Genomic DNA, 12131 nt, shown 5'->3' on the forward strand with positions numbered 1-12131 from the left:
CTTATAAGTTAACAAAGTGAAAAATAATGTATGCATTGGGCAGTGTGGTGACGGAACAGGTACCACTGGTGTATCATATCTCCTGGGCTGTGGGTTCAGACGTGGGTTTGAGTCTGTCTCAACCTATGCAGAGATTGCATGAATTTTGTCCGGATGCTCTGGTTTCCACCTGCAGTCCAAAGATATGAGTTTTAAGCAAATGTGTGACTTTTAATAACCATGTGTGCTGCTTCCTGTCCTACGCTTCTGGGATTGACCCCAGACCACCACAATGTGCACTGAACAAGCAGTTATTGATCAGGGATGGATGGATTGTAAACATGCTTCATAAAAATCATGACGACTCTGCTTCACCTAGACAGGCACAAAGAAATTCAACACAATCTATATCCTTTACAGATAGCCCAAGAGCAATAGTCGGTATGGACAAGAGGTCAAAATGACAAATAATGAAATATGCTTTGCGCGGCTCACGCAGAACGAGAGGTTAGCACCATTCCCCTTTCACACTTGTGAGAAAGAGAAGCAGTCAGCCATGGTCCTCTGGGCTTTATATTTGATCATGAGCAAACCATAATAGCTTTAAAGAACAAAGCAAACGCACATGTGGCGAGTAAATGTGCCACGTGAGGACAGAGAGGGCAATTGATCCTCTTTTCTCTTCTTATGCAACAAACACGTGTACTGAGCTGTACATGCAGGGATGCAAGGACAGGTACCTGCAGGTACAGGATCCATGCGCTCAACATTTAAGTCCTTCTTTATCTCGAAAGAAACACGTTTAGCTTTTCAAGTGCTGAAGCTTTCGACTGTTTAAAAATAGCTAGAAAAGCAGAGTATTATTCAGTGGACCATGACTAGGATGCCAGAGATTCGGACTAGCTTTACATGGAAGTAATTGTATAAGTGGTATCAGCAAGAATAATTCAGATAACTATCAAATAAAAAGTTTGAAGCCCGAGAAAATTTTTACATTAACTAAGGCACGCAGCTGCCACAAGTGTTTTTTTTCTGAGTTGCTCATAGTTTTTTTCCTTTTGTTTAAATTTGCCTTACACAAAATCTAAACTTTATTCAAGCGTGTTCATTTTCCTGCCCATTGTTACTTTACCCACAGGGATATATTGCAATGCCTTCCTTTTCCTTTACATTTTACAGAAACTTTTCCTTAACACTTTACACAAACATCTATGCTGATGCAGAAATACTTTTTTGAATAATTACTTATGTGAAATCAAATTTTCAAAGGTCACTACACTGCAGCCAATACAAATGGCTTTTAATACAAACAGCAAGTGGCTTCATTTTACATGAAACCACACACACACACACACACACACACACACTGGCTGAAGCCGCTTGTCCCGAGTGGGGTTGTGGCGAGCCAGAGCCTAACCCAGCAACACAGGGCGCAAAGCTGGAGGGGGAGGGGACACACCCAGGACGGGACGCCAGTTCGTCACAAGGCACGGCCAAGCCCACCGCGCCCCCACATATATAAAAAGCAAAGTCTGGTTACTTCTGAAGCAAAAAAATACTCCTCACCTACAAGATTTCACTCTGCCCAAAAACACCTGTATCTCATTCTCAATACTTTCACTTTGAAGCTTGACCCTCAACCGTTTCACAAATGAGAACTGGTTCTGGCTGTAATGATTAACCCGTTGTTCAGTCAACACACTGTTCAGTAACATACGCTGCACAGCAACATTTCAAGACAGATCTCAAAAAGAGGAAGACTGCTTTTCAAAATGTAACTGGTAATGTAGTGGTTAAAAGTCCTGCTTTTAGACTCAAAGGCCATGGGTTTGAATCCCATCTCTGACTGTAGTCTCCTTGAGCAAGATATTTACTCTTAAAGGCTCAACTAACATTAGCCAGCTGTATAAATGGGTCAATAACTGTAGGTAGATTAACAATGTAAGGTACTTTGGAGGAAAGTGTCAGCAAGATAAATAAATCTAAATGTACAAATTTACAAATCACGCATTTGTGACTTATGGGCTAAAATAATCATCTAAAGTAAAACAATGGACTTGATCAGATGTGTAATAAAATTGCGGTGCGGACATATCCATGGCATATATATTGGCTGGAGTGTGTTGTGGCTAAACACAATGTGTTTTACAAAAAGCACTTAAAGCACAGCGGATGTCATGGGTGAGCGACTGGCATAAATAGTTGAGTACATGTATTATCAGGGTTGAAAAGATAGTTGGAAAGCTGTATTAGATAGAACATGTTCCTACCAGTGGAATCTAACTTGTAAGACAGATGATGCAACTAATAGCATTCTCTTACTTCCAAGAGAATATCACAGTTTTCTTCTGAAACTGATGTGTTATAAAAAGTTATTATCATGTATGTGATGTATTTAAACTGGACTTGTGCTGTGCTCATTTCTGTGAAGTCAGGGGTGAGTGTTAGTATGTCAGAAGGTCAGACAAAAAAAAAAAAAACAGCTTGGAAATTTTAATTTGATTTAACATTTTATTTTGAAAAAGCTTTATATGACCCTTTGATGCCAGCAATTCTGTGCTTGCACCTCCCAGTCTCCTACAAAATCAGATTAAGAATATAAACCAACATCTAGTAGAATGACATTATTAAACAGTGACTTCAATTATTAAAACTGGAATCATACATTGGAATTGAAATTTAACAAAATATCAGTAAATTTTTTCTCAGATATAAATCAAGTAACCAGTATATCATTTCCTAAAAAGAACCACACTGTGACATTTAATTTACATGTAATATCTATGTGATGCTTAGCAGAAAGAGAAACGCGACATGAAATTCAAAATGGCCAGACGTAGCTATAATACAGAACAAACATTTCTGACATCAGAAATTTAATGGAACAAATCTGAGCATGAAAAACAGGAAAGCAGCACTAAAATTGCCGTGTTTTAAATACTTCACATTCGAACAACAAAAAAGCTGTATCAGATTTCAGACATATAGCATATAAACAAATTCCCTCTCAGTGTAAGAAAGTAATGTGGGGAAAAAATGAATTCACTTAAAGCCCACGTTTTCACTGTCTTGTAATATTAATTTACAGTAATCCACCAGATTAGAGTCGATCGGCCTTTTCGGGGTTGTAGATTTCTTCACGAAGTCTTCTGTTCTTTTTATATTTTCTTCTTATTATCTGGGAAAAGTCTTCGCCATATTTCATTCTGCCAAAAGTAATCAAAGAAGAATTTATTTCTATTCTGTTACTAATTATTTGTGTGTTTTTATGTACATTTATTAATTTAGATGACACTTTTATCCAGAGCAACTTAAAATGTTAAGGTACTTACAGTATGATGACTTACCCACTTACACAGCACGTGTAGGGCAAGCTAGAGGTGGGATTTGAACGTACGAACATTGGGTCCAAAAAGCAGTAGGTCCTACCACTAGACAACCAGCTGCTCCATTATGTGGAACTCGAAGTGCACGTACCATTTTTCCGCCAGCTGGGCCCTTCTGTTTCAGCTCCTCCAGGGTCTCGTAGGTGTTGTGGGAGCTGGAGGCCTCGGGATTATTGAAGAAGTCCTTATCTGGGATCTGCTCATAGACCTTGTCAGCTTGTTCATCACTGGACATCAGCTCCAAAGGAACCTGGGCATAAACACGTCCCTCCTGCCCATTTGTGGGCATGGGGGTCCAGGTGGACTCTGTGCCAGCCTGGCTGTGGTTAGGGGACCCCCACTGACCAGTTCCAACTAGCTGGTACAGGGAATCACTGCAGAGCTTGTCCAGACTGCTGCTGCTGGGCAGCCCCGAGCTGGCCGGTTGTCTAGCGTGGTCCCATTGGTCCACGAGTGAGACAGTATGGCAGGTGGCTTTTTTCATGGGTTTGGGCGAGAGTGTGGAGGGTGTGTCAGATGTGGAGTTTTGCCTGTAACTGTGCTGCTCTGTGGTACAATCATCCAGCACTGGCAAAGACTGACTCCTGCAGTCCACCAGGCTGAGCTCTGAATACACAGAACCTGGTTGCGGGCCAGGACGGCTCATGGCTTGGGTGGTCTCCCTGTCTTGGAGGTAGTTCCTGGAGACGGTGTGAAGATCTTCCACCTTAGGCTCAACACACTCATTCCTATGTTCTGCTGTGGATCTGTCCAGGCTCCCTTTGCTGGTAAGCACTGCCTGAGACTTCTCCTTCGGTCTGTCTGCCTCTACTGGAGCATACACCATTTGACCACTTGGAGGGCTCTTGTCATCAGAGGTGCCCCTTCTTGGAACTGGAGGTACAGCCTTTAGATTTAATGATGGATTTAAACAAAACACATTATCAGCGTGAGTATCATTACCGCCCTCTGTTAATTTGCTACAGAAAACTGGTGATTAAGAAAATAAAACTTAGGTGTGGTCCCTTCTGTTGCATCCATCTGGAAGTAAATGGGTAAAAAATATAAGTTGCTGACGGTAATAGAAACACATAATGAAAACTACCTCTTGGGAAACACCGGAGGCTTCGTTTACTTGTGGGAGGGGGCTCTTGTCAAGGGAAGTGCTCACTGTAAGTTTCCTGCCACTCTTGGGGGGCAGCACTGGGGGCTGTCCAACTGCCTGGCTACTCCTCTTGTCCCATATGGTTTTCATAGCCTGCACACTCACACAAGGCTTTTCTTTCGGGTAAACCTGGACCACATCATAGAGCTCATTTTGGGGGGGCTGCAAGGATACGACACTGGCTGTTAGGAACTGAATTATTTTCTGATTTGTCTTATTTTCATGTAGCAGCTTATTTTAACGAGGCAATCTCCAATATTCAACCAAAGACTAAGTAAAAAATGATCGTATCCTCCAGTCCTGGCTCACTTAACTGGACACCCTTGCCTTAAACTGTAAACTAAGGCTGGTCTTCTCACCTCATAGCAAGAAGATGTCAGATACTCTCCAAAAGGTTCAATGGGACTGGTCCTGTAGTAATCAATCAGGTCTATCAGGCTATTATGAGTTTCAGTGTCGCCTGAGACAATGAGCTGTCCAGCCTTGTTCTGGTTGATGACAAAGTGACGACATCGATCACGCCCTCTGGAGTGGAAAAAAATGTGGGTTTTCAAAAGCTGAGAACTTCATTGCACATAATGAAGCTTACTGCATACAATACATACACAATACATAGATAATATGGTTCACAATATCTGTGAAATGAATAAACATGATTAATTTTCATTTAGGGGGGCACAGCGGCGCAGCGGGTTTGACCGGGTCCTGCTCTCTGGTGGGTCTGGGGTTTGAGTCCCACTTGGGGTGTCTTGCAACAGACTGGCATCCCACCCTGGGTGTGTCCCCTCCCCTTCCAGCCTTGCGCCCTGCGTTGCCGGGTTAGGCTCCGGTTCACCGCGATCCCGCTTGGGACAAGCGGCTTCAGGGAATGTGTGTGTGTGTGTATGAATTTTCATTCATTTAATCTGGACTAAAACTATTATGTTAACATTTGTTACTGTTTATCAATGACATGACTGTTCTACAGTAATAATAATGTTGATGAGGTAAATGTTTGCAATAGCTTAACACTAAGTTGTATTAGAGAAAAGCATCGGCTAAATAAATAAATGTAAGGTGTGTGCACAAGAAAGCTAAATCTTCAGCCGCTTAAACTGAACAGAACTAGTGCATGAGCTTTTAATAGCCTTGTGCATAGACTTTAGCTTTTTCACATTTCCGTTTTAAAAAGTAAATTTTCAGCTGGCCCTACGCAGACTCCGTAGTAACGTGACTAGTCATCAAAACAGCGTTTTTCTACGTTCGTAGTTGCTGTCAACTCTGGTACGGCAGCCAAAGTTTGGTTTGTACACGTGTTAAAATGATCTCGAAGAGCAAACGCTGCTGCGCATGCTTAGTAAATACAGTAGAATGTCTGACTGCTCAGTTTTTTCCGTTTCTAAAGCACTTCATATTGCTTCACAGATCTTCAAAAATCCAGCCTCTTGAGCATTATCTTTTGGGTGCAGAGGGATTCTGCCACTTACTTATAGGAAAGAATGTACCCAATGGCTTTGTCGCTGAGTCGAATGAGAAAACAGCCAAGAGGCTTATCGCGCAGCTGATCTTCAGCATCCCTATAAAAAGAACAGGAAATGATGGCACTATTTAAATGTTCTAGTCAAATCTGGAGTATATCTTCTTAGGTATTGCCTGTTTTTTAATTTTATTCTATTATTACTCTTTTTAATTTTTCTACCAGTATCATTTTGCTTTCATATATTCGGCAGGAAAATTTACCGTCTTGAAGATGACACAGGCAAGCAATTTTTCTACAGGGAACATTCAAAGATATTGAAAGAAAAAGCTTTTCGAAGATTACTTAAATACTGTATCGCAATTTCTTTGCTCTGTCCAGTCCTTTGGCATTTATGATACTAATAATGAAGCGTAACTTTAAGTAGGGCAAGACCTTTTGAAAGGTGACACATTCTACAGTATCATAGCTCTGTGATTTTTTTTCAGTAAAGTGTTATTCTGAAATTAATGCTCATTTTATTCTCTATTAAAGTTATTTATGTTAAAATTTTAAAAGATGTGCTATAAATATACATTTCTACAGCTGACACCTAAAGAAAACAAAGCTTTTCATAGGCATTCTATTCTATTTCCATCCATTAATGTATCCAATATCAACATCCAATTCTCCAGTGCAGGGTTGCAGTACTACCCTGTTTGTTTTAAAATATAAGAAAGAAAGATCTTGGTCCTAGGAGCGAGGATTGACTCTCTGGAGTCACACGGAAACAGATACAAAACAAACGCCGAGCCGTCATGGACTCTCACCCTATGGATGCCACCCTGGCAGTTTCAGTAACAGACTGGTCCAGCTGGGCCATTCCAAAGATGTCTTTTCTAGTACTTTTCTAGTCCTCAGTCTGGATGGAGCGGTGACCTCTTAATAACTGAGCGGAAATGAATTTGCTCTGTCCTGCCGTATTTCACCACCCTGAGTCTAAATATATGTGTTTACTAAGTTATTTCTCCTTGTTTAATCACGGTATGTATGCGCGTTATACACTGGATGCTGTTGCAACCTCGTACAAATTCCTTTCAGGGATTAATAAAGTTCTAATTAACTCATTCGCACATTTGCTGAGCAGTACAATGGTGTCTTAACCATCACAAAGAACTCACGTGCCGGTAAGAAGCACATTCACATGTGGCATTTACACAGTTCTATAGCACAGCTCCAAGGTCAGCGAAGAAGGCTTACTTTCTGGAGATCAGTCCCAGGAACCAGGTAGGGAGGTTCCCATCACGTATGATGACTGGTGCCTGTGTCTCGGTGAACCAGCGGAGAGCCATATTCCTCGCAATTCCCTCGGGCCCCTCCATCACCAGGGTCTCCCCAGGCACCCTGCCCTCCATCCTCACCCGGTCCTGACCAACGCAGTCAGTGGCACGATGAGAAGCAGAGAGAGAATTTCAGGTGCTGCGTTACTATATCGGACTGGCCAGGCCTGTTACCTGCTTTGCCTATTTTCCGAGAGGCGTCGCCCTGCGTGCCCATCCTAAATGAAACTATTGTATGACTTTATCTGGAGCAACGCTGTCAGCGAACAGTCAGCTCCTGACGTGTACATTTTACTATCGCTGTTCCTCCTTACGAGAGCTGCACAGCATGTAAATCAAATGCTATTTCAGGCCCTGGGGGACAGAAAATACAGAGGATCACGACAGAAATATTTGTTATGGTGACTTGTGTGGTATTAACTTTATCTGCATTATAATAAAAGCAAATTGCGGGTGATACACATGCACATTGAAAAACATTAAATATCCTGTTGGGACTTTCAACACCATGCTTTGCACGATCACTATTTCATTAATTTTACAGTGCTTAAAATCCCGAACTTTAAGCACATTCCACCAAAGACTCCGTGCACCTCAGCAGAAACCACAGCAATACTTTGGCAAGTGGCGAAACTGTTAAAACCTTGATTATCCATGGTTGTCTTACTATCGTGACTATGATCAAGAGATTTTTTCTAAACAGTTTCAATAAGGCTCCCCGCGACCCCGTATGGGACAAGCGGGTTTCAGATGGTGTGTGTGTGGGGAAGTTTCAGTAAGAGTTATTAGTCTGAATAGTTATATAAATTGTAAGCTTGGCTAAATACAATTGAAACAAATCTCTACTGAGGTTTATAAAAACGTTCAATATCAGAATCAGAACCAGAACGTGCTTTATTGCCAAGTATGTTCACACATACAAGGAATTTGTCTTGGTGACAGAAACTTCCACAGCACAGACAGAATGACAGTGGCAAGATAGATGAGAAGATAGAGTATGTGAATGAAGGATGAAAAAATATAGAAAAATATAAGAACCCAATATACAACATAGTCGCTAGACATTATATGTACATACAGGTATGTTCTATACAAATGCAAGGGAATGTGAGTAAGACATATGATGTGATAAATAGATATAAATATAAATAGTGTTGTGTATTGCACTGGTTTACTCTCTAGGGGGGATTTAGCTGTTCATGAGATAGATGGCCTGAGGAAAGAAACTTTTCTTGTGCCTGGCTGTCCTGGTGCTCAGTGCTCTGTAGCGCCGGCCAGATGGCAAAGGTTCGAAGAGGAAGTGGCCTGGATGTGAGGGGTCTACAATGATTTTGCTAGCCCTTTTGCTGACTCTGGATTAGTAAAGTTCTTGGAGAGCTGGAGGGGGTGGCCGATGATTCTTCCAGCAGTCCGAACTATCTGCTGTAGTCTTCTGATTTCGTCTGATTTCGTAGCTGAGCCGAACCAGGCAGCTATAGAGGTGCAGAGGACAGACTCGATGACTGTGGAGTAGAATTGCATCAGTAGCTCCTGTGGCAGGTTGAACTTCCTCAGATGGAGAAGGAAGTACAACCTCTCCTGGGCCTTCTTCACAATAGAGTCTATGTGGAGCTCCCACTTCAGGTCCCGTGAGATGGTGGTGCCCAGGAACCTAAATGACTCCACTGTTGCCACAGTGCTGTTCATGATGGTGAGTGGGGATAATGCTGAGGTGTTTCTCCTAAAGACACACACACACACACACACTTTCAGAACCGCTTGTCCCATACGGGGTCGCGGGGAACCGGAGCCTACCCGGTAACACAGGGCGCAAGGCCGGAGGGGGAGGGAACACACCCAGGATGGGACGCCAATCCGTCGCAAGGCACCCCAAGCGGGACTCGAACCCCAGACCCACCGGAGAGCAGGACTGTGGTCCAACCCACCACACCCCCACTACCAAAATACACCCAGACAAAAAGAAGTTCTTTAACAATGTATGCAAAGAAATTGAAGATGAAAACTGATGTGGAAATACAAGTGAGGTCTTCCAGAAGGTTCAAGAAATATTAACTTACTCATAATAAAGTGCAATCTCAACTCTGAAAAAAGAATAGGAAAAACACTGAATCCTTTGAACTGTTGTGCCAGAGGAGACTTTTAAGGATACCAGGAAAAAACAGATGGATACTGGATCAAATCAGGCCAGAACTATCATTAGAAGCACAAATGATGAGACTGGGGTTATTGTACTTTGCACACATCATCGTAACAAGTAGCGTAGTGCTTAGAGCTGCTGCCTTTGAACACAAAGGTCGCAGGTTTCATTTCCCACCCCGAGCTGTAGTAACTTTGAGCAAGGTACTTACCCTAAATTGCTCCAGTAAAAATTACCCAGCTGTATAAATGGGTAAATAACTATAGGTAGATAAACATTGTAAGCTGCTTTGGAGAAGTGTCAGCTATGTATAAATGTAAACATCATACAAAGCTCAGATTATGTTGGGAAAAACAGTAAGGCTTGGGAAAGCTGAAGGAGAAAGGATGACCATTGATTAGATGGACTCAGTCACAGTGACAATGACACTTTCAACACTAAGAACAAAAGTGGAGGACAGAAACGTTTTTAGGCACTCAGTTCATGTGGTCACCAAGAGTCGAAATTAACTCAACAACATAGCTGTACGGTACAGCTTACCTTTCCTTCAATAGCTTTTTACCTTAAATTACACTGAGAAAACACTCAGCACACAATGGCTCACAATTAGATATGATTACAGAAATTCTTTAATTCCGTTTCCTGTTTTGGAAGAAGGAAATGTGAGATTACAGCACCGAGGCCCTACGCAGATAGGCAGCATCAGCCTTCCCAGAAATGTCGATATGAGGTAATGAAATTTACAAGCATTTTCAAAATTGGAGACCATGTTTTTTTTTTCTGTAATCAGTACCATTTCTCCGACCTGCTACATTTTAGTCCACCCGTTTCGAATGGCACTTTTGGCAAAGAAATCTTATTCTTTTAATAGTATTTCCCATAGTTTACAACTGCAAGGACAGATTCAGCTTTCATATTGAAATGTTTCATGTGGAAGTGGAAATTCACAGTTATTATGGTTATTTATTTATTTACTTACTTACTATCTGTCCAAAAATTCCAAATAACCATGAAAAGAATGTATTTTCTCTTAAGAATAATATTTTTTTGGTAATACCCAGTTTAAACTATAGGTGCACCTATAGTTTAAACTGGGTATTACATAAAAGAATATAAAAATAAAATTCTTAGAAGAAAATTTTATAACATTTCTTATAACTTTTAAATAACAAAGAATTCTTATTAAGACCGCAGCTACTTTATAAGTAATTCTCTCTTGTGTACTTACTTTGGCAGAACCTTGCAGACTGCACTAGCTGCTTTTTTTACATTACATTTTTTCAAGCAAAATACCTAATTTTTCCAACATTTGAAAGACACTGCACTTTTATAGTTTAATATTAGACTTGCCCGGTTTTTCAGAGTTAACAGCAATGGGGTTACTACCGTAGGCATATAAATTCTTTGAGATACAGTATTTCTCTGGAGAAGACACTGCACTTTTAATATAGTTTAATATTAGTTTAATATTAGATTTGCCCAGTTTTTCTGAGTTAACAGCAACGGAGTTACTATAAATTATGTATAAATTCTTTGAGATACAGTATTTCTCTGGAGAGTAAAATAAAGAATACAAACAAAAACTTGCCCTTGGAAATACTGAAAGAGTTAAAGTGCACTTGGAAGCAACGAGAACATAGCGTAAAACACACAACACACTTGGAAAAGCGCAGAAAAATTGGTATCAGGACTGAAGGTACATTTGGAATGTAAGGCCGTGTTTAGGACTGTTGTCCTGCGCTCGGCAGTTCGCTGGTTCGAACCCCACTCCTAGCTGGGGTACCTTAATCGAGGTGTTTGAAATGATACTGCAAGAATACTCCGCTCCATAAGTAAGTAAATCAATGTGAAGCTCATCATGATCATCTAACACTCCAAATCAACTTGGACAAAAAAGGTCGGTGCGAAAGGTTAAGAACAATAATTTGCTTTTACAGAACGTGACATCAGCCCGGAGGAAGCTGCGCCTCCCGTGTATAAAACACACACACATTTTCTGAACCGCTTGTCCCATATGGGGTCACGGGGAACCGGAGCCTACCCGGCAACACAGGACGTAAGGCCGGAGGGGTAGGGGACACACCCAGGACGGGACGCCAGGCCGTCGCAAGGCACCCCAAGCGGGACTCGAACCCCAGACCCACCACAGAGGAGGACTGTGGTCCAACCCACTGCGCCACCGCACCCCCCTCGTGTATAAAACAAATCTATGCATTTCACTCATGGCTCAGTAATAAAACATTCAAAAGACTGCCTCGTTTGCCCTTCTTTCTTTTGATTTTCTCTGCCCTGCTTTTAGTTTCGGCAGCTAGTTCCATAGTGGTGAAGGGTGTACAGCTGAAATCGGCGAAAAGTCGCAAGGTAAATGACTTAGGTGAAATACGAAGCTGTAGAAAAGCTGTTGCGGGAGCGAGCGAACTTACTGGAAGCGGTAAGAGAGACAGGCGCAGTCGGCCGTTTCAGCACTGAGGCAAAGCGCCGCCACTGCGCTGCCGAAGCGCGACACGGGCTCCCCCTAGTGGGTGCATCTGTCAGTGTTTTCCACCGTTCGCTAAAAGGGCGGTTGCCCGGTTCCCTTACGGCTTGTTTACAGCGTAACATGTCTACTCTTGACTTCGTCCCGATCAAAATAATTTCTGTCCACCTTAGACCTCCCACAAGAGCCGTTTTGGCCCTTCGTTCGTGAATATTTTATGCTCGTCTAATTACG

General features: G+C 41.9%; 1 protein-coding gene across 1 annotated transcript; it reads right to left on the reverse strand.

Moving 5' to 3' along the window:
• Positions 1 to 2910: 2910 nt before the first annotated feature.
• On the reverse strand, positions 2911 to 11871 carry sh2d7 (SH2 domain containing 7). Its single transcript, XM_018763476.2, has 7 exons — positions 11845 to 11871; positions 7205 to 7371; positions 5976 to 6065; positions 4869 to 5034; positions 4450 to 4671; positions 3457 to 4251; positions 2911 to 3185 (listed from the first exon to the last, which is right to left on the reverse strand). Exons 2-7 carry the CDS (start codon positions 7357 to 7359, stop codon positions 3138 to 3140), a joined length of 1476 nt encoding a protein of 491 aa, XP_018618992.1. The 5' UTR covers positions 7360 to 7371; positions 11845 to 11871; the 3' UTR covers positions 2911 to 3137.
• Between the last annotated feature and the right edge of the window lie 260 nt (positions 11872 to 12131).

Source organism: Scleropages formosus, chromosome 11 (genome assembly GCF_900964775.1).
Source record: "Scleropages formosus chromosome 11, fSclFor1.1, whole genome shotgun sequence".
Classification (NCBI taxonomy): domain Eukaryota; kingdom Metazoa; phylum Chordata; class Actinopteri; order Osteoglossiformes; family Osteoglossidae; genus Scleropages; species Scleropages formosus.

What these genes read in the sequence shown, in the direction of transcription:
- sh2d7 (XM_018763476.2), bottom strand. Translation starts at nt 7,359, where the DNA reads ATGGAGGGCAGGGTGCCTGGGGAGACCCTGGTGATGGAGGGGCCCGAG. An exon ending in GGGTACATTCTTTCCTATAA is followed by an intron (nt 5,035 to 5,975) that starts GTAAGTGGCAGA and finishes TTTCCACTCCAG; the next exon opens with AGGGCGTGATCGATGTCGTC. An exon ending in TGACATCTTCTTGCTATGAG is followed by an intron (nt 4,672 to 4,868) that starts GTGAGAAGACCA and finishes GTATCCTTGCAG; the next exon opens with CCCCCCCAAAATGAGCTCTA.